This window comes from Lemur catta, chromosome 11, assembly GCF_020740605.2.
Source record: "Lemur catta isolate mLemCat1 chromosome 11, mLemCat1.pri, whole genome shotgun sequence".
Lineage (NCBI taxonomy): Eukaryota > Metazoa > Chordata > Mammalia > Primates > Lemuridae > Lemur > Lemur catta.
The window spans coordinates 76,201,187-76,225,328 of record NC_059138.1 but is presented as its reverse complement, the minus strand read 5'-3'; the positions used below and the strand labels follow the sequence as shown (position 1 = coordinate 76,225,328).

Below are 24,142 nucleotides of genomic sequence, written 5' to 3'. Positions count from 1 at the left end.
ATATTGGCTGAACCATTTTACATTTCTACCAGCAATATACACAATCACTTAAAAAAAGAAAAAAGGAAATACTTAAGTGTTACTTTTACAAAACATATGCAGGACTATATAGCTGACAACTATAAAACACTGATGAAAGAAATCAAAGAAAATCTAAATAAATGGAAAGGTATACAATGTTCAAGGATTGGAATACTCAACTTCCAATAGTAAAGATGTCAACTCTGCCCTAAATTGATATAAAGTTTTAACAAAATTTCTATCAAAATCCCAGCATGATTATTTTTCTAAAATTTATATGGAAAATCAAGGAAATTAGAGTAGGTAAAACAATTTTGAAAAAGAAGAATATAATGAAAGGAATCACTCTACCCAATTTTAAGACTGTGTATTATTTCCAAAGGGATAGACACATAGATCAATGGAACAGAACAGAGAACCCAGAAATAGACTAACACAAATATACCCTACTGATTTTTGGCAAACGTGCAAAGGTAGTTTAACAGAGGAAACAGCCTTTTCAATGAATGTGTTGAAGCAGTTATTGGACATCCATAGGCAAAAGAAAAAGAAAAGAAGAAAATTAACCTGACCTAAGTATCACACCTTATATAAAAATTACCTCAAAGTGGATCGTGGGCTTAAATGTCTGACATAAAACTATAAAACTTTTAGGTTAAAAAGAAAAAACATAGTAAAAAATCTTTGTGATCTAGGGCTTGGCAAAGAGTTCTTAGATATGACACCAAAAGCATGGTCCATAAAAGGAAGAAATGGTAAATTGGATTTCATCAAAATTAAAAGCCTTTGTTCTGGTAAAGACCCTAATAAAAGAATAAAAGGACAAGCTAGGAGTGGGAGAAAATATTTTCAAATCAAATACAGAACTCAAAAGTCAACAGCTAAAAAGCAAACAATTCAATCAGAAAATGAAGAAGAGACATGAAAATACATTTCACCCAAGAGGAGATATAGATGGCAAACAAGCACATGAAAAGATGTTCAACATTAATAGCAAAGTAAAACCCCAATTATGTATCACTAGTACTATAAATCTATAAGAATTTCTAAAATAAAAAATTGTGACAGCACCAAATGCTGGTGAGCATGTTATGAAACTGGATTACTCATACATTGCTAGTGGGAATGTTAAATGGTACAGTCACTCTGGAAAATAGTTTGGCAGTTTCTTAAGAAACTGACCCAGCAGTTGCACTCCTGGGAATTTATCTCAGGGAAATGAAAACTTATGTTCACACATAAACTTGTACATGAATGTGTATGGCAGCTTTATTTATAATAGCCCCAAACTGGAAACAACCCAGATGCCCTTCAACATGTGAATGCTTAAACAAACTGTGGTAATCCATACCATGCAATACTACTTAGTAATAAAAAGGAAAGAACTATTGATACATGCAACAACCTGAATGAATCTTCAGAGAACTATGCTGAGTGAAAAAAAATCTAGCCCAAAATGTTATATAATGTTTGATTCGATTTACATAACATTCTTGAAAGGACAAAATTATAGAAATGGGTAACAGGTTAGTGGTTGTCAGGGGTTAAGAAGGCGGTGAGGTGGTGTAAAGGGCAGCATGAGGGATCTTTGTGGTGATGGAGATGGTTCGTATCTTGACTGTATTAATGTTCATGTCCTGGCTGTAATATTATACAATAGCTTTGCAAGATGTTACCACTGGGGAAAACTGGATTAAGGGTACATGGATCTCTCTGCATTATTTCTTACAACTGCATTTGAATTTACAGTGATCTCAAAATAAAAAGTTTAAAAACAAACCAAAAACAACTGTGTATGAAATATTTTTTACATGATGGAATCAGCAAAGATCAGGAGACTACTAAAAAATGACCAAGAAAACTACAAATAGAACCCCCAAAATCTTAATATATTATTGTTAAAATCAAGAACTTAAATGGATAGTATATTAGTTTCCTATTGTTACTATAACAAATTATCACAAATTTAGTGTCCTAAAATAACACAATGTATTATTTTATGGTAGAAGCTATCTGCATTCTATGGCGTATAGTCCCATCCCTCCATTTTCAAGGCCAGCAATACAGACCTTCTCAGTCTGTCATCTCTCTGTCTCTCTCTTCTGCCCACTTCTTCCACTTACTGAGACCCTTGTGATTACATCGGGCCCACCTCAGTAATCCACGATAATTTCTCTATCTCCAGGTCTGCTAATTAGCAACTTTAAATTCATCTGCAACCTTAGTTCTGCTTTGTCATATTCACAGGTTCCAGGTTTAGGACATGGACATCATTGGGGGACCTCTAATCTGCCTGCCATAGATGTGTTAAACAACAAATTAACCATCTACAAAATAATTATTGAGTCAAAAGAACTGAAGGTACTAAGAAGGCAGCCAGAGAAACAGGATATGTCAAATATAAATGAGGGGTTAAAAGACATGGAAGATAAAGTTCAGGATCCTAGAGGAAAAAAATTGTCTAATTTTTCCACCAGAGGTTCATATAAGGATAAACTGGAGGAATTAGCGTCCTAGCCTTCATTTTGGTGCTTACAATGCACATTGTATCTCATCAATTTTATGTTTGCAAACTTTCACTTTTGATTTAGGAACATAACTTTCCTTTTTCTCAGAAGGCAGTTGTTGATGAGAATTTTAATATTCATGAGTATTAGTGGTCATATGATTAAATGTACTTTAGTGTGAATAGGTGACAACCTTTTATATTATAGCATCAACATGCCTTGTGCAGACCTTCCTCAATTAAAACGTTTAAAAATATTTTATTGGGGAAATTTATTAGCATGTTAAAAACCCCTTTGCAAGTCATTACAGCATATGTATAGAATATAAAATGGACGCTGCCAAGAACAAATTTATGGCCAGGAAAAGGCTTAGATTTCAAAAAGTATAAATATGCTCTGTTAGCAAAAGGGTGATTACTTTTAGCTAGATTTCATCCGGACTACGTGTCACGTTTTAACAAGTTTTACCATCACGTCCAGGCGTCGGCTCTGGTTGCAGGAGCTGGGTTGGCACTTTTAGGGGGAACGGGCTGGCTCGCAGAGGCCGAGTCAGAATTGGCACGACGGGTTCCCAAGGGTGTCACCCCGGGCAAACTCCGCGGCCTGCCCACTCGCCCCTGCGCGGTGGCGCTGGCGGCTGGTGCTCCCGCGCAGAGCGCCCCTTGGGGTCGCAGGGGGCAACTCTCCGCGAGCGGCGGCCCCGTGGGACCCTGCCTGGTCCGCCCCGCCCCGCCTCGGCCTCTCCCAGCAGCCGGCGGGCTCCGGGCGCGGCCAGAGGCGGCGGCTGCCCTCCCGCCAGTTCCCGTTCCGGGCCTGCGAGGCGGCCGCTCCCGCCCTGGCCTGGCGCCGTTGCGGGCGCTGAGCCCTCCCTCCCCCGCCGCGGCGCTCCCCGGCCCCGGCTCTCACTCTCGCTTCTGGCTGCAGCGAAGTCTGCAAACCCGGCGGCCAGGTAAGTCCTAGCGACTGGGGTTCGCGCGGGGCAGATGTTCTGGGGTCCCGGGCGCCGCGAGCGCGGAGGTGCGGGGAGGCGGGATCCGCGCGGGCGGCGTGGAGCAAAGCGAGGAGACCCGGCAGTTTGAGAAGTGCCGCCAAAGTTCGGAGGGATGAACTTCAGCGTCAGCGGACTCGTTTGTCCCACGGCCGTCTAAGGCAAGGGTTCTCAATCTTTCCAGCACCTTAGAATCACCTGGGGAACTTTTAAAATCCAGATTCCTGGCCCGCAACCTAGATCAACTCCATCAGAATCTCTAGCGGTAGGACCCAGGCCCCTGTGCCATTTAAAACCTCCCCGGGTGATTCCAAGGTGCAGCCAGGGTTAGGGACCAGAGACCAAAAGGTGGCCAGCTGCTTCCAGTGTCCTGCTTGGTCCTGGGGACATAGTGAAAACTTCCCGTGGGTTTCATGGGCCACAAAGTAGACAGATGAGAGGATGCTTGGCAGGGTCGCCTGAATATCATATTCGAAAAAGCCTCCGATGTGCACACGGTTTTTTGGCACATTGTGAAGAACATTATGAAATGACAGATTATGATGCCCCACTGGTTCTGCTTTCTGGGAAATGACTCGATTGTTTGATATTTGAAAGTAAATCTGGGGAAGCCAGTAAACCCATGGTCTTGATGACTTTTGGGCTTTCTGTTTTAAGGCTGAAGCCAGAAGCTGTGCTTGCCAGAGGGTGGGGTTTGTCCTCCCTAAAAGCCCCCTGTTTGAGATTTACCTATCATGTTCAGGGAAGAGTAACTCCACCATGCACGTTAGAGAGGAGTGGGTTCCTTGTTCTTACCTGGGGGTAGATGCCAGGGGCAGGTGGCTGTAATACAGTCAAGCTGGGCCATTGACAAGGGACAGACTTCTACTGAATATGCTGGACGGATAAGCAAGGTGTATTTAAAACACACAGCAGAGAGGTAGAAGAGGGGTCTTTCAAAGGTTGTGAGAAGAGTAGGTTTTGTTTTTGTGGAATGGAGAATTAAGTTCAAGCTTTGGAGCCGAAAGCTTGGGTCCAAAAGGGGGGTCTAAGTTCAGATTCCATGATATGTGACTTTGGGTGAATTCCTTGGCCTCTCTGAGCCCCTGTTTTCTTACGTGTGAAATAGGCACAAAACATTAACTATCTTCTGGGTTAACATCGCTCAGTGGGATAATAGATATCAAACACCTGGCAGTGTGGGTGGTACTGGCTACCGCAGTAGTGGCGATGTGTCTCCAACAATTGTTCATTTCATACAGCCGCTATGGGGGAGGGTGTTTGTCCTGAAAATGTCCACCTGAAAGCTCCATCCCCTGCTCTTCCCCTGCCCTGCTGTCCTGCTGTCCTGCTCAGGGGAGGGCTCTGTGCCCCTCAGACCTCTGGGTGCTATGGGGTCTGGGATCGTAGGCTGCTAGCCCCACCACCCGGGGCTTATTAATGGCTCTGGAATACAGTTTTACTCCATGTATAGAGTGAATTTTTTGACAAAAGAAAGCTGTCTTTAATCTTGAGACTTCCTCCACCCTATCACCACATATATCAGAAAGTGGCCTCCCAAGAAAGCTGTGCTCTGGACAGGGTCTCGGAATTGATGTGGACACACACGTGTGGCTCCCCCGCTGGCAGCATCCTCAGACCACACCCCTGCTCTTCCTGTTTTGCTGCTGACTCTTGGCCTAGGGACAGTCAATCTTTCTTTCATGACCAGGGACAGCCAGGAATCCGGGGATGGGAGAACTCAAATTCTACAATTGCTGACGTCTGCGTCCCAGCTGAAACTTTCACCTGGTACCCCCTCTGTGCATCACGGACAGTCACCTGGATAGTAACAGCACTCTGTTTACAGTAGACATTAGCACTGTGAACAGCGAAGTGATGTTGGCATAAAGACCAAGTGTTTCTGTAGTTTATGTGTGATCACTTACATATGCTTAAACAAGAATATCAAGTCTTATCTGTTATCTAAAGAAAGGGTTCAATATATTTGTTCAAAATCTAAGATATATACATAGGATTTTAGGTTAAGTTACTAATTTTTTTTTTACCATTTTTTTGGGGGGGACTTTAGACAAATTAGAAAAGCTAAAATTTGTACTTTTGCTGAATTTTTGTCCTGCAGAATCTGCAGATAATTTCGCAAGTTTTCTTTTATTTTCTGGGGAAACTCAGTTGCATGTCACACAAAGGGCCGTGTTTCACATATCCACAAAGTCTGAGCTTGTTTCTAGAGAAACTCTTTAGCTCATCAAGTGCTCATTGAGAGCAGGTGTTTCTTCCCAACTTGACTCTTGTGGTAAGAGGTGAGCAGTCATGGGCATTTTAATTAATTGATGGTTTTTACTGAGGGCTAGAAAGTTTGTTCAAGCAAGACTTCCTGGCTTGAACTCTTATTTAAATGTATGTTTTATCTGGAACTGCCACAGACCAAACTGTGGGCAGAGATTACTGTGCAGGGCTGGCCAAGGCAAGCTGGCCACCACCCCTCCCCTATGCCATCCTCCCAGTCTCTGGAGCCATTGAGCCAGTGGGGATGTTATCTCTCTGAGGGACCTTTAATGTGGCCGAGCTCCCTGTGAAGGGATTCTCATCTTTCAAGGCAACAAAGCAATTTTATGTTACACTTCATTAAAATTGATAGGTTACTCTCCTATACAGTGCCACTTTGGAATTTGTCTTGCTGAGGGGTCATTTTCCTCTAGATTATAGAACACTATAGTTTAAAGAACTAATAAATAGATCAACATAAGGGCCCAGGTAACTGTAAAGTGAGCACCAGATTTTGGTAGATTGATATTTTAATAAAATGTGAAAAATTCACCACTGTTCTGTATTTGTTTCAGATTGTTGATGTCCCTTGCCCTTTGTTGTATCATTGCCACCATGCAGATTAGGGCAAGATGAATCGGGAGGATGTAGTCACTTGGTGGATATTTTCAGAGTCACATGCGACTGGCTAGGGCAGTTTCATGTTGCTAAGGGGATTCCTTACACGGTGGAAGAGCTGTGAGCAAATGATGATTTGCTTGGGAGAATATTTGCATTGTTCTAATTCCCAAAAGATTAAAGGTCTAATGACTAAGAACCTCCCATGCTTCGTTGTAGCACATTCCCAAATTGCTGTCTATGACCTCAAAACCAAACCTCCTGGAAGGAACTGGATGGAAAGCTAGGCTCTTCTTTGGGGATATCCTGACTTCTGACAATTCAGTCCTAGACTCCCTTTGTGAAGGCAGTGTTTTATATTTAACATGAAATCATGCATGTTGATGATGCCAAGTGGAGATATGAGATCTGTGATGCATACCAGGCAGGCAGGACTTAAATGGAAGCAACATAGGGTTTGGGAGTCAGAAGTGAGATCAAGCCCCTTCTTTGCTCCTTCACTAACTGTGTGACCTCAGGCAGGATATTTAACCTCTCCAACCCTGTGTCCTCCTTTGTAAAATAGTTATAATAATTGTTTCCGTGGAGGGTGGTTTTGAGTATGTGATGAGCTGATCTATGCAAAGCACTCAGCACACCAACTGGCTTTCAGTGAGTAGTGATTAGTATGGTCACAATGATTTTGATGACAACTTTGGTTCCAGGGCTGGTCTTGCCATCTCCTAGTTGTGTGACTTCGGATAAGGTTCCTAATCCTCTTGAGCCTCAGCTTTTGTATCTGTAAAATGGAGATGAACTCTACCTATCTGGAAGGATTGGTTTGAGGCTTGATTTGATTAAATGAAATGATGATGGGTCTGATCTGGTAGACCCTAAATAATAATAGCATTTACATACACCTACTTACTGTGTGCCACATTGGTATAAGGGCTTTAGGTTTTTTGTTTTTAGCCCATTGAATCTTCCCACCAACCCTATATAGTAGTTATCATTTCTCCCCATTTTACAGATGAGACAAGTGAGGCTCAGGGCACTGAGATCATTGACCTGGGTGTAGTAAAACATGCCTTCACCCAGACAGGTGTGTGGAGTGTTTCAGAGGACAGAAACCAGGCCTACATGTTCCCAGGACAGTAACAGTATTTAAAACAATATTCCACCAAAAGTACAGTGGCCCGTTCTAAGTACACCACCTTTTTTGAAATTCCTTACTCATCTTTTCTCTCCTTTATGCTCCCCTGGCTTTTGTCTTTTCTTAAGACCTGGTGATCTTTTCAGAGGCCTGGGTCAAGGGAACTGGGGTGGCGGGGGAGGTGGGGGGAGAAAGGCATATTCTCAACTGAGTGAGTTGTGGATGCTTTTGCATTTCTGATAATGAGGTGGAAATAGTTTTTCTCGCTTTCCCATGGGTGTGAAGCGCTTTACTGGCTCTGTGAGAAAGCTATTTGTAGCTCCTGGTTCCTCTTGGGTCTTTGGGGCTTCAATTCTGCACCACATCGATTCAACAGATATTAGCAGAAGATCTTGCTGGTGCCAGGAGTCTAAGTACTTGGATTACAGCAATGAATAACACAGGCCCAGCCTCTGGCCAAATGGAGTTTGCAGGCTACTGGGTGATGTCTTAGCTCCAGCTGCTAAAGCAAACTCTCATAGCTTGGGTGGCTTAAGCAACAAACATTTTTTTTCACCATTGTGCAGGCTGAAAGTGTGAGATCAGGGTGCCAGCGTGGTGTGGTGTGGTGATGGCCGAGAGAGCTCTCTCCTGCCCCTTCTTACAAGGGCACTAATCCCATCATGGGGGCTTCCCCTCCATGACCTCATCTAACCCTAACCATCTCTGGAAGCTCCACCTCCAAACACCAGGGGGACACAAACATTTGGTCCATAAGGGGAGGTTGGCGGGGGAGGGGGTTAAACACACAAGTAAATACGTACTTATAAATTGTGGAAAGTGCTTTAAACAAAAACAAGAGCATGTCATGAGACAGAGATCAGAGCTGTGCTAGGACCATGGGAGTCTGCGGATGTTGCTCTAGGAATGAGTCTTTTCCACTGCGACTTGGGGGTAAAAAAAAAGGAGTGAAATTGTGCCGGAGGCAGGGAACAGCATGATTAAAGGCTCAGAGGTGGGGCTGAACTGAGTGTGCAGAGTAAGGGAGAAGCCTGTGTGGTAAGGCCTGAGCCCAGGAGGGGACCGAGAGGAACTGAAGAATGAATCAAGCTCAGGTTGAGCAGGGCCTCCTGGGCTGGGTGAGGACTTGGAATTTTATCCTAAAGTGCAGTGGCAAGCCACTGAGGAATTCCCACCCCTGCCTTTTGCCTATCATTAGTAATCTACAAGAAAAAGATAATTAACAACCTCAATTTATCAAGCCTTATAAACTTTGTCTTACTGTGTGAAACTATTCTGAAGATAGACATTATAGTTTTCAATTTCCAAGTGCAGGAACTGAGGCTCAGAACAAAGGGAAAGAAGGCAGAACCCGTATTCGGAGCCAGGTCTGCCTGGCCCATAGCACCTGTTCTGTGGTTTTCAGGGACGGAGGGGTACAAATGGATGTGGTCCTCCTGGGTGCCCAGCATCCTGGTCAGGAGCCTCGAAGGATGGATTCTGGTGAGGTCCGGCCCTTCCTGGCTCCTTGGTAGAAGGAACAAAAGACCCCAGTGTGGAGGGAGGCTGGGAGTATAGGTATCAGGGAGTCACGGTTTACAGGCACAAAATGCCGGGAACCCCTGGCTAAGGAAAGGGCTGTCAGACGGTTTTTCATGTTAGTCTGTTCTGCTTCCTCTGGCTGTTGCCCAGAAGTCCTGCAAAGGGTGCTTTCCCCATGGTGGTCAGCTTTGAAAATTGGAATTCATCTACTGGGAATTTGCATACACTTGGGAGGCACAGGGTTTGGAAAAAAGAAATTGTTTATTTGGAGCTTTCAGTTCACAGGAAAAGCGTCCACCATGCGGGGCCAAGCCCTTAGCATGGCAGGCCAGCTTGCTCCTGCGCTTCGGCGCTGACCCTGTTTCTCCTCCCTCTCCTGGAGCTGTCATGTGGTTGCAGAGAGGTATTGGTAGGTCAAGTGTATCTTGGTTGGTTGGGCGGGGCCTTCCCGATGAGATAGGACCTCACTGGGGGACGAGAGCAATGCTGGCCCAGGATGTGCAGTCTCTGGGGAGGACAGTTTAGGGGTTATGGTTTTGTCATCTTCTCAACCTCTTAATGCCCCTCAGAGTGACCGTATGTACATCCCCAGGTACTCTCCTTCTTGGCTCTGTGATAGATTTGTGTCCCAGACGCTTGCTGTCTGTGGTTACATGTTCAAGTGCAGTTAATAAAAGTCTTCAGCTAAGCATTTTGGCCAGCAATCAGCAGAGTGTTAATTTGCTCAAGGCCAAGTTTCAACTCAGCTTCTGTAGTGACTACTATGTTTTGTTCTTGTGGAGTGCTTTTCATTTGAGAAGCCCTAGACATTTTCTGTGTCAGTCCTAAATGCCACCTCCAGATGTCCTCCGGCTTCCGGATCTGCCACTTCTGTGGCACTTTCTTTTACATAAACACTTCAACTATCTTACAGAGTTCCAGGAACTGGAACTGGTTTCAGAATCAAGATTCCTTTGTTTTCTGTTGGCTTTCTTTATTAAGATATTTTTATTCCCTGGCCCCTCAGAGATGAATATCAATCGTGGTGTTTTTGGAACTTTGTTTTTCAAAGCCTGGATAAAACTGGGAAAACATCAAGCAGTAGGTGATTAAGTACCAATCGATTGTACCGACAATGCTTTGGACATTGAGAGCTGAGCTCTGGTTAACCTTTAAAAGGCCACAGCTAATATAAATAAATGCCTTAGAGCAATAGAGAATATTAGTGATGCAAATCTGAATCTATCCACTAATAAACTTAGTGACATTCCCTAAGTGAGCCTGTGAATTATGGAAATCCACATATGGGCGGGCGTGATGGAGCACCGGCCGTGTGCAGTGCACTGGGCTAGAGTCATTCATTCGACAGTTTTATCCAGCATCTTCCATGTGCTAGAGATACAGTGACTCACCAGATGGACAGCCATCCCTCCCTGTCAGATGATGGGCCTCAAAGATGACCAGACAGAAGTCCTGGCCCAGGCCACCCACTTGTGGGTCATCAGTGCTTACTTTGTGATCGGTGCTATTCTAAACACCATATGTAAATTAACTTGTTGCATCCCCACAGAGACCCTTTGAGGTAGTGCTGTTATTATCTGCACTTACAGATAAGAAAACTGGAAACCGAAACCTGGTGGGGTAGTGTTACTTGCCCAAATCACACAGCCAGTGATCGGAACCAGGTAGCTTAGCTTTAGTCTGTGTCCTTCACTGCCACTACCAATTGATGTGAACGGAGAATACTCCATTTGGGAAAGAAAGCACCATGTCCTCTGAGGGAGGTGGGGTTAAAGTACCATGGGAATTCCCAGTGGAGCCAGATGGGCTTAGGGGAGGGACAGGGTGAGGTGGGAGCCCTGCCCTTTTCCCATTTGCATGGGTGTCAGTCCCTGCTGGGAGTGTGGGGGAGGCTCCTCAGGGGGTTACTCTAGCCAGAAGCAAACAAAAGAAGCAACTGCCTCAGTGCCAGGAGACCTGGGTTCTAGTTTTGGTTGATGCAGACAAGTCTCTGCCCTGCCCAGGGCCTCATTTTCCTCATCTCTAAAATGGGCGTGTTGGATAGCATTCCGCTGGACTCCAGGAATCCGGGGTTTCAACAGAGAGGGGATGGGCTGGCTCTCCGTGCATTCTGCACAGGGTTTCTTGACCAGAAGAAGGAGTTGTTTGGCCCTGAGGGATGTGGGGGCGATGCTTGACTTCCCAGAAGGCCCAGGAGGGATGAGGGACGTCTGCATTCCGCGGTGGTCCCACCCCGAGCACTGACGTTGGTGTGTCTGCATTCCTTCCTTTGTAGGCAGGGTGGCAGTCAGTGTCTGGGCTTCACACTGTATGGCACTTTCAGCATGAAAGAGAGACAGGGAGGGAGAAGGGAGGAGAAGGAAGCCCGAGGGAAAGCCAGGAGTTATGGAGAGGACCGACCAATTCTGTCTGCTTTGAAATTCTGAGGGATTAAGTGCTTTCAGACACTTAAAAGTAAATGAGTGTTAATGGTGTCTGAAAGCTTCAAATAATAATTGTAGCTTCCTCCATCTGCTAAATTTTCTCCAGAGAGGGCTGTCAGTAGCTTTCTGGTATGGCAGAATCATCCAAGATGAGGCTTGTTTCCCAGGTTAAGTTCCTTGGGAAATGGAAAACAAAACAAGAAAAACAAATAGACAACAACAGAAACACAGATTTTTGTGGTGTATACAGCAGGGAAAGTAGGACCCAGTGTGAGTTGACCCATTGTGTGTATTCTCTGTGCAGCTCTGTCAATATTGTATAAATATGCGCTTGGTCTTGGCTTCCTGCAAGACTGCTGGGGGGGGGGTGGGTTGGTCCCCCCGCCTCACTGCTGGGCAACTTGAGGAATGGTTGGGCCTTGTTCACGTCATCGCTCCATCCCCAGATATCCAAGCAGTGCCTGTCAACAAATACTTTTTCACTTGTAAGACTTGAAGGCTGTGTATTAAATTCACCAAAATGAATCTTATTCAAGAGAGAAGTAACTTCTTGAGGGAGAATCCAGATACTATCCTCAGCATTCGTGGATATGTGTGTTCAGTTTATGCTGGGGGTTGTGGTCAGGGTGGTGGAGCCTATTCTAATTGACATTTCGCAATCTGGGTAATAACATCCCTGAGGTAGGCAAGTGCCTACTTGAGGTAGACAGGGAGTGATGGCTTTATTTTACCTTATTTTAGTTCAATAAATATATAGCAACCATCTATTCCTATTGTCTGGGACAGTGGTGTTTAGAAGCCCACGTTGTGTAGGGTGGGTTGTGGCGTTGCCAGAGGTGGTATTTGCCAGTTAGACTTTAGGGAAAGGATTTGATTTCTTTCTTTCCTTTTTTTTTTAAATGGTAGAGACGAGAGCTCGCTCTTACTCAGGCTGGTCTCGAACTCCTGAGCTCAAGCGATCCTCCCGCCTCAGCCTGCCAGAGTGCTAGGATTACAGGCATGAGCCACCGAACCCAGCCTGAGGATGTGCTTTTAACAGAAAGGGGAAAAACTATCTGAAATGGTTTCCTAACCATCTGGGATAGGCCATGGATGTTGGGTGGGACAGTGTGAGGTCCCTTTGGCATCATCCATTTGCTTCTGAGAAATCAAAATTGCAACATCACTCGGGGTCAGAATGTCACAGAAGGCAGTGGAGCTGATAGTGTGTTAAAGTATTCAGAGGAACAAGTTACATGAAAAGAAGGGAAAATATAGGATAAAGGAAATGAAATGTTTGGCAGTCATTGAGCATGTCTTCAGCATGGTATTGCCTGAGGTCCTGGGATTTAAAAAATCCACATGAAAGTCAGTATTGTTGACTCTTTTGCTCTGAACTATTTTTGTGGGGATTGATTTTTCACTTTATGTTCCTTATTTCAAACCATGCTTAATGCTAATACCGTAAGTTGACGGCCTCCTATTTAAGTCAAAACAAAACTGTTTGCAAACCCATCAGATTTACTGTTAATACTTCAGCAAGCCAGGAAGAGCTTTTTATTTACCTATACGTGCACAGAAAGAGTCTTAACATCCATGTGAGTTTATGTGTCAGTACATATAGTTCCATCACACTCTTTTTCATCACTCATCCATCTGCTTGGCTTTTAAGGGCACCTATTTGATGATTCTGACACAAGTGATGGCTGTGGTCTAGGCTGAGACAGCAGGACCTGGGACCCCAACTCGAGGGGGAGTGGGCAATGCTGCAACCTCAGTACAAACCAAGAGGATGCATGGCTTACCCGTCTGTATCTCCTGCTGCCATTTTTTATTTTGAGTAAATTAATATTTCTTTATATAGATTACTTTTTTTTTTTTTTTTTTTGAGACACAATCTTACTCTCTTGCCTGGGCTACAGTGCCGTGGCATCAGCCTAGCTCACAGCAACCTCAAACTCCTGGGCTCAAGTGATCCTCCTGCCTCAGCCTTCCGGGTAGCTGGGACTACAGGCACGCACCACTATGCCCGGCTAATTTTTTCTATTTTTGGTTGTTTGGCTAATTTCTTTTTATTTTTAGTAGAGATGGTGTCTTGCTCTTGCTCAGGCTGGTCTCGAACTCCTGAGCTCAAGCAATCCTCCCACCTCGGCCTCCCAGAGTGCTAGGATTACAGGCGTGAGCCACCGCGCCCGGCCTATATAGATTACTTCTGAGTCTGAGGTAGGCAGAGAATGATGTTGCATTTTAACTTAAATCTATAATTCAATAAATAGTTTTACAGGATTTGAAAAAAAATGTAGTAGCTTATGTTTGTTAAGAGAGGTCCTTTAATGTAGTGGGTTTCTGTCTGCAGAAGCTGCTGTCTGGGGAAGAGGGCTGGGATAAGCTTCCGGGACCAGACAGCTTAACCAGTCCTGCTCTGCTTCCTACCAGCTGTCTGGCCTTACACAACTCACTCAGCCCTCTGGGCCTTAGTTTCCTCATGTGCTGAATGCTTTTCTTGTCCCAAATTATTTTATCAGTCAAATTATTGGGCAGTAACAGATAATTCCAAAATCTCAGTACCTCATACAGCCAAGGTTTATTTCTTGCTCTCGCTGTGTGTCCATTGTGAGTTGGCAAGAGGCTGTCCCCATTGCTGTTGTCTGGGGCCTGGGCTGATGGAGCAGCCCCTATCTTGAATGGGCTGGTCACAGTGCCAAAAGGGACAGCTACACCCTGATAAATTATGCTAATGCCTAAAGCTTCCTGCCCAAAATAACTCCTTCCACTTGGCCCACATTTCATGAATTAAACAAGTAACTTCAAGAGGGTAGGGAAGTGTAATCCTACCCAGCACCTAGGAGAAGAACATGAACAATTTCATGAACAGAATACTTCTACCACTGTGTGGGTTTTCAAGGAAGAGGTGGGAAAGTCTGCAAAAACCATCCTATGGTCCATAAAATCATATCCCATAAGCCAATCCTTTCTGTGTATATAAAATCATTGGCCTTTTCCTGTGTCCACCAAGGTTGCAGAGAGCGGTGGGCTGTTTGGGAACTCACATTTCAAGAAATAAAATGCACAGGGCTGGAGAGAGGGAGGGTCAGGACAGGAGCAGAGGCTGATGGGCTGGATTCTGTGTTCCCTGGATGCCAGCAAAGCTGGCCTTGGTTTTGTTAATGTTTGTATTGGTTTCCAACCTACATGCAGAAAGTATGGGCCTCGGAAATACTTGTAGAATGGCCTGACTACCTAGAGTTCACTGTTTAAAAAACCTTTGGGTTGTAACTCTAAGTCAGTATCTGCTACATGGTTAAAGAATGTTTTACTGACTAGGACTCAGATCTGTTAAGAATCTTATCTGCTAGCGTTGCACCACCAATTTGTGGAAAGCTGTGTCATTTATTTGGAAATATAAAAATTAAAAAAAAAAAGTGAATGATATTCCCAACAATGGAGTTTCTAGGAAAAGAGTGAAGTCATAGGCTGGTGCGGGTGATGGGAAATGATTTCCTTGAGGTTTCTGTTTTCCATCTAGCCTGCATCTGTTGGCATGGAAGCCACATTCTGTCTGCTCGTCCTGGGAGTGAACACGCACTGTCACATTGTAGGCAGGGTGACCTCTGCACCCAGGCGGTGCTGGATGATTCCATACAGAATGAAGTAGACCGTGTTTGCTCGTGTTTTTCAGGCTGCAGGGAGCAGGGGCACACGGAGGTGCTCTCTGTTCGTGGGGGTTTATTCTATGGATACGCGAAATAAGGGAGGCCACACCTGACGCCTCAGCAGTGGGTAGCCCTGACTCATCACTCACGTGCTGTGGGTTATTGGGACTTGGTGTTTCTTTGGGTGTCTCAAATTCAAATCTCCAAGGGAGAGGAGCTCTAACCACTTCTTTCTGTCACCTTCCACTACAGAGGGCTGCAGGAGAAGACACACTCTGAGATGGTGGTGGCTGGAGCCCAGGGAAGCCCTGGAGGGAGCTGTCGCCTCTCCTCCTCTCCCCATTCATGTCTTGTTCCGCACGCTCACCACGCTTGTAATTCCTCCTTCAAGGGCAGGGAGCCACTTAACCTCTGGCGCCTCCGTTTCCTCATTTGTAAACTGGACGTGAGGATGCGCTCTGCCACTGAGGGTTGTTGTAAGGATTGAGTGAGACAATAGAAAAGATGAAATAATTTGATAATTACTGAGCATCTACCATATGCCAGCTCTGGTCTAAGCACTTTGTGCACATTAACTCAATTCTTGCAGCAACACTTTGAGGTAGGGACTCCCACGTTGAGGAAATTGAGGCACAGAGGGGATGGTTAACTCACTAATGAGTGACATCCTCCTAAAAAGTGATCTTATAATAAACCTCCACAGACAGAGATAACCTCGCTGTGCCCCTGTCCCCTGGAGCCCGAGAAACACTAGCAAACACAGTCCATTCAGCAGGAGCTTCCTTCTAGAAGCAGGAGCTGGGTCAGAATTTGCACTGAGCTGGGGCCAGCTCCGGAGATCACGTGTCTAACCCTCATGTCAGTTACCCTGCCTCTCACAGTGTGTGCAAAGCGTTAGGTCAGGGCTGGTGCCCTGGTAAAGTGCTTACTCAGTGTTAGCTGTGACCAGACTGTGCCCTGCTGGGGCCTTGCACAGCACAGGTCTGGGCATGCGGAAGGGCTCCGTGGATCTCTGCAGAGGAATGAGTAAGGCTGCAACCTCGTGGAGTCTTTCCACCACTCCCCTGCCCTGCCCACCCCCTGACAGCCGTTCCTCGGGTCACACTGATGGCAGAACACTCTCCTATGCCTTGGCAGCTGGCGGAGGCTGCTGGGCAAGGCGTCCAGGTGTGCCACACAGCTCAGGCAGGCAGGGCTGGGCGCAGGCAGGGGCTACCATTTGGCATTATCTCTGTGCCTCTCTTTGGCACATGGGATTTCTCAGGTGCTGAGCTTTAAGATAGCAGAGTGGCAGGTGAGTTCTTCTCTTTATAAAAGAAACACCAGGGAAAGCAAAGCATTCTCTTTCTAGAAGCCAGGTCAGTTGGAAACCAGCTTTTGCAGCTCAAAAGAGGCCCTTGGCAGTTTGAAAGCAGCACAAGATAATGGTAAGTGAGGGTATAACAAAAACAGTATAGTGTGATGCCAAACATGCAAAAACATGCCAAAAATCAGTGTCAATCAATATGCATAATCAGTACAAAATATGCATCAATGCACATGGAGAAAAGCTGAAAGGAAACACTTTAAAATGCTAATAGTGGTAATTGCCTATGGGTGATAGGTAACTTTTTAAAAAATAATTTCCCAGATTTTCTACAGTGACCAGTTATTGTTTTTATACTTAGGGGAAAAGTTACTAAAACATAGCAAGGAACATCTGAAGAACATCTTTATAAAATGTTTTAGCATCTCAGTTACAAGGAATGCCCATCTCTTCTCAGGGTCCCTGGGGATAGGGAGAGGCGAGGAAGAAGCCTGGGGTGGAAGCGATACTGAGTGTGTGTCTGTGGTTTCTCTGGGGCCTTCCCCTGTTTCAGGGACAGAAACAGGGAGAGAAATCAGTCCCCGCCCGCCTGTGAGCCTGGTTGCTCGCCAGGTGACACTCCTCTCTAGGTCGATCATTCCTCTGATGGGTCTCAGTGACCTCACAAGATATTAATATTATTTTGTTCAGTCAATACACATTTATATTTACCCACACATTAACACATTCCGTTGCTCATCATTTTGTTTTTGTCTTGGTGTTTTTCTTCTACTTGAAAAACTCTGTTTAGTATTTATTTTGGTGCAGATATGCTGGCAACAAAGTCTCTGAGTTTTTACCTGGAAATGCCTTTATTTTGTCTCTACTTTTTTTTTTTTTTTTTTTTGAGACAGAGTCTCACTTTGTTGCCCGGGCTAGAGTGAGTGCCGTGGCGTCAGCCTAGCTCACAGCAACCTCAGACTCCTGGGCTCAAGCGATCCTCCTGCCTCAGCCTCCCTAGTAGCTGGGACTACAGGCATGCGCCACCATGCCTGGCTAATTTTTTCTATATATATTTTTAGGTGTCCAGATAATTTTTATTTCTATTTTTAGTAGAGACGGGGTCTTGCTCAGGCTGGTCTCGAACTCCTGACCTCGAGCGATCCATCCGCCTCGGCCTCCCAGAGGGCTAGGATTACAGGCGTGAGCCACCGCGCCCGGCCTATTTTGTCTCTACTTTTAAAAAATCAACTTCATTGAAGTATAATTTCGTAAGATAACATTGACAGATTTCAAGCATATGAATTGCTGACTTTTGACAAATTGTATGTGTATATAGAAAATATATGTATGTATATACATATATACACACATATATGTGATATATATATACATATATATATGTGTGTGTGTGTGTATATATATATATATATATATATATATATAGAGAGAGAGAGAGAGAGAGAGAGAGAGAGAAAGAAAGAATGCTGCAATCAAGACATGGAACATTTCTGTCTCCCCCAGAAATTTTCCTTATTCTTCCTCTTTGCAGTCAGTTTTTCCCCACTCCCATCTACCCCCTGCCCCAGAAAACCACTGATCTGATTTTTAGATCAGATGTTCAGCATCATATGCCTGGAATCATACACTGTGCACTCTGGAGTCTGGTTTCTCTTACCATAGTGTCTGTGCCATTCATGTTGTATTCTTATTTCACTCGTACTTTTTATTGAATCGTATCCTACTATATGAATATACCACACTTTGTTGATCCATTCATCCATAGTTGTCCTCTGTGGGAGCTACAAGCTACTCTGTCATCGCTAGGAGCAGAAGTCCCTTATTTTAAAACAAAGAAACTGTCAGACCTCTGATTCTTTTCAAAAGGTGGATTTCTAGAAGGGGAAGTTACTAAATAGAAACCTTTCACAGGCTGTTGACGCATCCTGTCAAATGGCTTTCCAGAGCTTTCCCCAGATTTACATTCCCCCCAGCGGTATGTGAGAGTCCCTGTCTCACCATACCATCAACAGCATTTTTGTATCTTACTTTCTAATCTTTGCAAGTTTGCAAAGCTGCCGGACTGCAGGCAATAGTTGAAAGGAATTTTACCTTGTGTATAAACCAATAGGTCCTGTACTTACTTGCTTTCTGAGTTTGCAGAATTATCATGACTTCCTGTCTTTAACATCTGGTCTCACTCTAACTTCCTGATGAAACTGATCTGAAAAGCCAATTCAGATCATTCCTGGCATCAGTATTTCAAGTGGGAGGGCGGGTGTGGCCACAACTCCGATGTCTCACTACCCCAGCCTTGAGGGATTGCTCCAGGGCTGCAGTGTCCAGCGCTGGCTGCCTGTGGCTGTTGAGCACTTGAAATGTGGTTGGTCCAAACTGAGATGTGCTGTAAGTGCAAAGCACACGCCAGATTCCAAAGCCTTGGGATGAAAAAAATGAATGTAAAATCTTTCATTAATATATTTTATATTGATGACATGTTGAAATAATATTTTGAACATATTGAGTTAAATAAAATATATCATTAAAATTAATTTCACCTGTTTATTTTTACTTTTGTTAATGCGGCTACTAGAAAATTTAAAATCACCAATGAGGCTTATGTTTCCTTGCAACTCAACAGTGCTACTCTATGGTCTTATAGAATTATTCTCTTCTTCTGTCTACTTTTCCCCTTTGAATGTCTGCCCTCCCCCAATCCCAGCTTCGTTTTCATCAGAGCAGCTTCCCTGAATCTTCTCTTGGAGGCTCTTCAGACTTTATATTTAGTTCAGAAGAGCCCATTGCAAGGTGGGACCTGGGCACAGATTTCCATGAAGAGCTGGAGTGGCAAAGTGTCCCCGGGATTCCCTTACCCAGGAACTAAACCCCTCTGAGGGCAGATCAGAAGGTTGGGAAGAGGAGTGTGGGGGGAGATGTCTGTCCAAGCCCCTGGCTCTCTTAGGGGCTCCCTCCCTGCCGACAGGCTCTACCCCTGCCTGCCTATGCCTCAAGAGATGGCCTTCCATGGTGGACTCACCCTCCGCCATCTCCTCTCCTTCGTTTCTCCATTTGGTGTTCCATATTTTATTCTGCAGTGAATCTTTTTTTCTGGATGCCTCCATTAGCTTGATATTTTTCTCTGGTTGTTCCCTGGGGTGGCCTCACCAGGATCTCCAACTTCAGTTCTCTCTGCTCTGCGCCACTGGCCCGGGAGAGTCCCACCCATGAGAACAGGCCCCTAGACACCTGACTCTGGCCCAACCTTGGTCTTCCTTTTGCCTGGGAGACCAGACCATCTTCACCCACCGGACCCACCCTCTACCAGGCAAAGAAAGTAAAGGATCTCCTCTCAGGGCCAGGAGCTCCCTGGCTCTCTGGTGTTTCTGATAATAGATGCCCGTGAACTTCGGTATTTCTCTACAGTGTCCCATGTTATGCATTTGGTCTACCCTCGGATTCTGTCTACCAGGGCAGTGTTCAGTTTCTCTGTTTCCCCTCCTGACATCCATACCTTGTTACATTCCTGCTGAATTGAGCTAATTCTGTACATCTCATTAAATCTCAGACCAGGGCTCTGGAAATTACAGAATAGCCTCCTTGCCAGGTGGCTGACATGTAATGTATTGCTTTGTTTAGGTGGCTGTAAATTCGGAGACTTTTCCTTAAGTTTTTTCCTTTGATGGCCAGGGGTAGAGATGCCCGTGGTGGTTATTACAGGAAGATCTGGGAAGGCGAATCACTGTTTTTATGGGAATCACAGGCTTGGCAGAGACAGAAGCAGTGAGTAAAATGGGACCCTTGTGGTCGATGGAGGAGGATGAGAGAGGTGGGGTGAGGAAGTGTCACACCTTTTCCCAGCCTCCTAAAGAATGGAGCATGGAATTAAAAAAACACTGAATCACAAAGTGAGAAAGCAACTTCCTTTCCAGCTTTCTCTCCCACTTGTGATTAAAGAGAAAATCTCTACTGTGTCCTCAATATCGCTCAAATGCTGTAAGAGAAAACCAACCACAAACCTCAAATTGAGAGCCTTTTCACGTATCACTAAAATAACATTGTTTTATTTCTGGTGAATTTATTTTTGTGTTACTTTCTATGTATTGCAAGTGCTATTTTTCAGTTCCAATGGTGACATGAAATTTCCTTTAAAATTAATGTATTAGAATTAAAAAAAAAAACTCAACCTAAAGCAGAAAGTTAAACAAATTAAATGCAGATGAGACTCCATTATGGCAAGAACAACAAAAAAGTGACTACGGGGGAATGTCTGACATTTGGAAAACACTGTCCTAAAAGAAGGTACAGAGAGTATTTCAAGATCTGGAAGTTCTGGATTTAAAAATTATCCCGTTGCCGATTTCAGTCACTCATTCCCCATTAAGTACAATACTATTTTCAAAAAAAATCTTTTCTTTGATTTTGCAGATTCCAGAAAGAAATTGGGAATTGAAGAGTTAAGAAGAGGATGTTGTTTTAAAATATTCTGACTTACTTCAAAGAATGATGCCAGAAACTTAAAAAGGTATTATTGACCACTAATTTAAATTTAATATTATCAACTTGTATGCCTTAAGGGAACCGACTTTTAAAGCTATGGATCCTAAAGTGGGTCACGGAATTGACCACAATAGAAAAGGCTGAATTAGCATCTCATAGATCTGCACACATTCAGTGGAATAGTAGCCAATCACTTTCATCCCTTTGCATTCTTTTTGGTCAGGATCTCTTGCCCCTCTGTGGCTAGAATGTTAAATTGTGCTGTTACTTGCTCATTAATTCGGGTTCTAAAAGGAAAGTTACTGGGTGGAGTCCGGCTGAGAATCTCTGTTAGGCTTGCGGTGTTTAGCAATTTGATAGGTAAAACAGAAAAAAGGAAGTGTCTCAAAAAGAGGACTCATGTGTGACTTGGTGGAAAACAATTTGTGAACATATTGTTAACTGATGTGTCTTGTGAAACATATGAATGATGTTGACAGGGTTAAAAGATCTGTGACAATTTTTTTTGGAACCCACCAAAAAATTTTTTTTATACTATCTCTGAAATGTGTGGGTTTTCCCTGCCTAGACAAAGGACAAAGGGGACAGTCTGAGGCCTTTCCACAAACAAGATTATGATTCATTTTATACAAGGATGACTGGAAAAGACATGGCTGAAGGATTTTATGTGTTTTTTGTTATTGTTGTTACAAGAAAGCAAGTCAGTGAGATTTTGGGATAACTAGGATGAACTCAAGTTATTTTTTAACACCTGAATAAAATAGCTTGGGTCCCTGTTCCTACCCAGACAGAAGTTCAGCAGGGGCACGAGGTTTTCAAGGATTCCTAGGGAGATGCGTCTGTTGATCATCCAGCACTGGGAATTCTGAGCCAACCCTCCCTCTGTCTCCCTCATGTACACACGGCCACGGCGGCCCCTGCCTTCCCCAGGAGGCTTGTGTATAAGAGATTTTGCTGAGGGTTTGTGGGTGGTGGGTGTGGGGGTGGGATACAGCACAACCCACAATGGGAATATGATGGAGACATCACTGTCCCCGGGTTCCTGGGCTCTGCCTACCACGGGCGACTTCATGCTGCTGTCTCCGTCCTCAGCCCGCTTTGTGCTCAGCCCTCTCTCTACCATGCCCGACAGTTCCTCTGTTCCCAGTTCTGGGTGCACTCCCTGCTCAGGGGATGCAGAAACCTCCAATCACAATTCACCTTATTATATAAAATAATACACTGTCCCATCTCCATCCCAGTCTAGGATCGAGGCACACTTTGCTTTTTAGAAGTAATAATAATGATGAAGAAGTTGTGCTGAACAGAAGGGATTGGCTACCTCTGGTCACCTACTTTAGCAACGCAATCCATAAGCAGATGCAATGAAATTATGATTTTTTCTTTAACGCAGCTCAGATAAAAGTCTTAAGCATGGCTCCCTCTGGCTCTAAGTAGAGAAACCCCAGGACCAGTGGGGGGTTGGAGGAAATACTTCCATGGCTCTTGCCTTGTTGATGATGTTATTGATCTCTTCAGGGGCTGCACCGAGAGGAGGGTCCCTGGAGGGATGGCCCTAAATCCTGCTTGCCCTTTGTCGGGGAGGACACACGCAGCCGAAGATGAATTTGGGAAAAGTAGCCACTTGCTACTTTAACTATGGAAAAGCAAGGCCGCAGTGAGATGGAAATAATCCCATCAGATTCTCACTCCTACATTAAATTGTTGAAAATCAACCGGGAACTGCTGGTCACGCACATCCACAACACTCAGTGTCTGGTGGACAACTTGCTGAAGAATGACTACTTCTCAGCCGAAGATGCGGAGATCGTGTGTGCCTGCCCCACCCAGCCGGACAAGGTGCCTCCACGACAGGGATTGGCATTGGCAGCATGCAAACCCCGGTAGCCGGAAGAGGCTTCTTCCCATTGACCTGAGCGGAGGGTTTCAGGAGTTTAGTGCATTGGGCAGAATTTCACGTTGGGGTCTTTTTTTTTTTTTTTTTTTTTTTTTTTTGAGATAGAGTCTCGCTTTGTTGCCCTGGCTAGAGTGAGTGCCATGGCGTCAGCCTAGCTCACAGCAACCTCAAACTCCTGGGCTTAAGCGATCCTACTGCCTCAGCCTCCCGAGTAGCTGGGACTACAGGCATGTGCCACCATGCCTGGCTAATTTTTTCTATATATATTTTAGTTGGCCAGATAATTTCTTTCTATTTTTTTAGTAGAGACGGGGGTCTCGCTCTTGCTCAGGCTGGTCTTGAACTCCTGACCTCGAGCAATCCACCTGCCTCGGCCTCCCAGAGTGCTAGGATTACAGGCATGAGCCACCGCACCCGGCCCACGTTGGGGTCTTGATGGAACATAAATGCCCGAGTTATCAGCTTATTTCACAATCAAGTGTTTCACTTTTGCGTTTGTGTCTAGGGCAGAATCTTAAATCTGAGCTCTCGTTGCTACGTGTACTTGTGCCCAGACAGCTCATTTTAAAACCCACTTTAAATTAGTAGGAAGGAAAAGGAAATGAGCATATTGCACTGGCAGAGATGTTCACTAGTTTCTTTAAGCTCTGGAGGCTGCATTGCTGGGTGAGACTCAGGTGGGCATCGCCTCCGGTTCAGGAATGACCACTTCCCAAGGTGCGGGCACAATAAGGAATTCTCCATGCTCCACTGTGGGAAGTCTTACAGCCCTTAGTTTCACTTAAGCTTTGTGTCACCTTCTGAAAAGTAAAATCAGGATCGAAACTCTTTCATGGTTAGAGGGATAACAGAACCTATTTGTGACATGACCCTGCTGGGCTCAGAAGAGACCAGAGCGGTTTCTGGGGGAAGCCTTGTAGCACACAAGTGCTTCAGTCTCCTCTCTTGATTTGTTTTCGTGCATTTTTAATAAGAAAAAAGCCATTTGTAATGTATGACTTATGTGGGGTCCTGTCACCCTCTTGCTGTGTGGCATGGGTGCCCCTCATTGTACCCAGGGGCTGGCTTCTCCCTCTCCACCCTCCCTCTGGGATAGCAGTAGTGTTAGGTTAAGAAGGACAAGGAGACAGAGCGAATTCTATGGGTGGACGTGACTCTAGTTGTTAGTTTGACTTTGTTCTTTCCAGATGCACGGAAGCCTGGTTTCTTAGAGCTGTGTGGTTTTATTTCTTGCTAAGGAGGTCATTTCACATGTCATGGGTGGATGGTCAAGCTATGGCTGTAGTAAGTGCTCAGAGCCCTGCCCTGAGCCTACCTGGGGGTCTTTCTGGTAGGAGGATGCCCCTCACATCAGCTCATACCCCATGCTTGTGC

At 44.8% G+C, this 24,142-nt stretch overlaps 1 protein-coding gene across 2 annotated transcripts in view; it reads left to right on the top strand.

The window, feature by feature from the left end:
• Positions 1 to 3,322: 3,322 nt before the first annotated feature.
• NOD1 (nucleotide binding oligomerization domain containing 1) overlaps positions 3,323 to 24,142 on the top strand; it is a 41,545-nt gene continuing 20,725 nt past the window's right edge. Inside the window, exons 1-3 of one of the 2 annotated variants that reach the window (XM_045564231.1) lie at positions 3,323 to 3,477; positions 20,800 to 20,896; positions 22,390 to 22,710. In XM_045564231.1, coding sequence (XP_045420187.1) covers positions 22,510 to 22,710 — 201 coding nt within the window. In that variant the 5' untranslated portion in view covers positions 3,323 to 3,477; positions 20,800 to 20,896; positions 22,390 to 22,509. Of the gene's footprint in view, positions 3,478 to 20,799; positions 20,897 to 22,389; positions 22,711 to 23,396; positions 24,053 to 24,142 lie in introns of those variants that run through there. The other variant, XM_045564232.1, reaches the window with a different exon arrangement.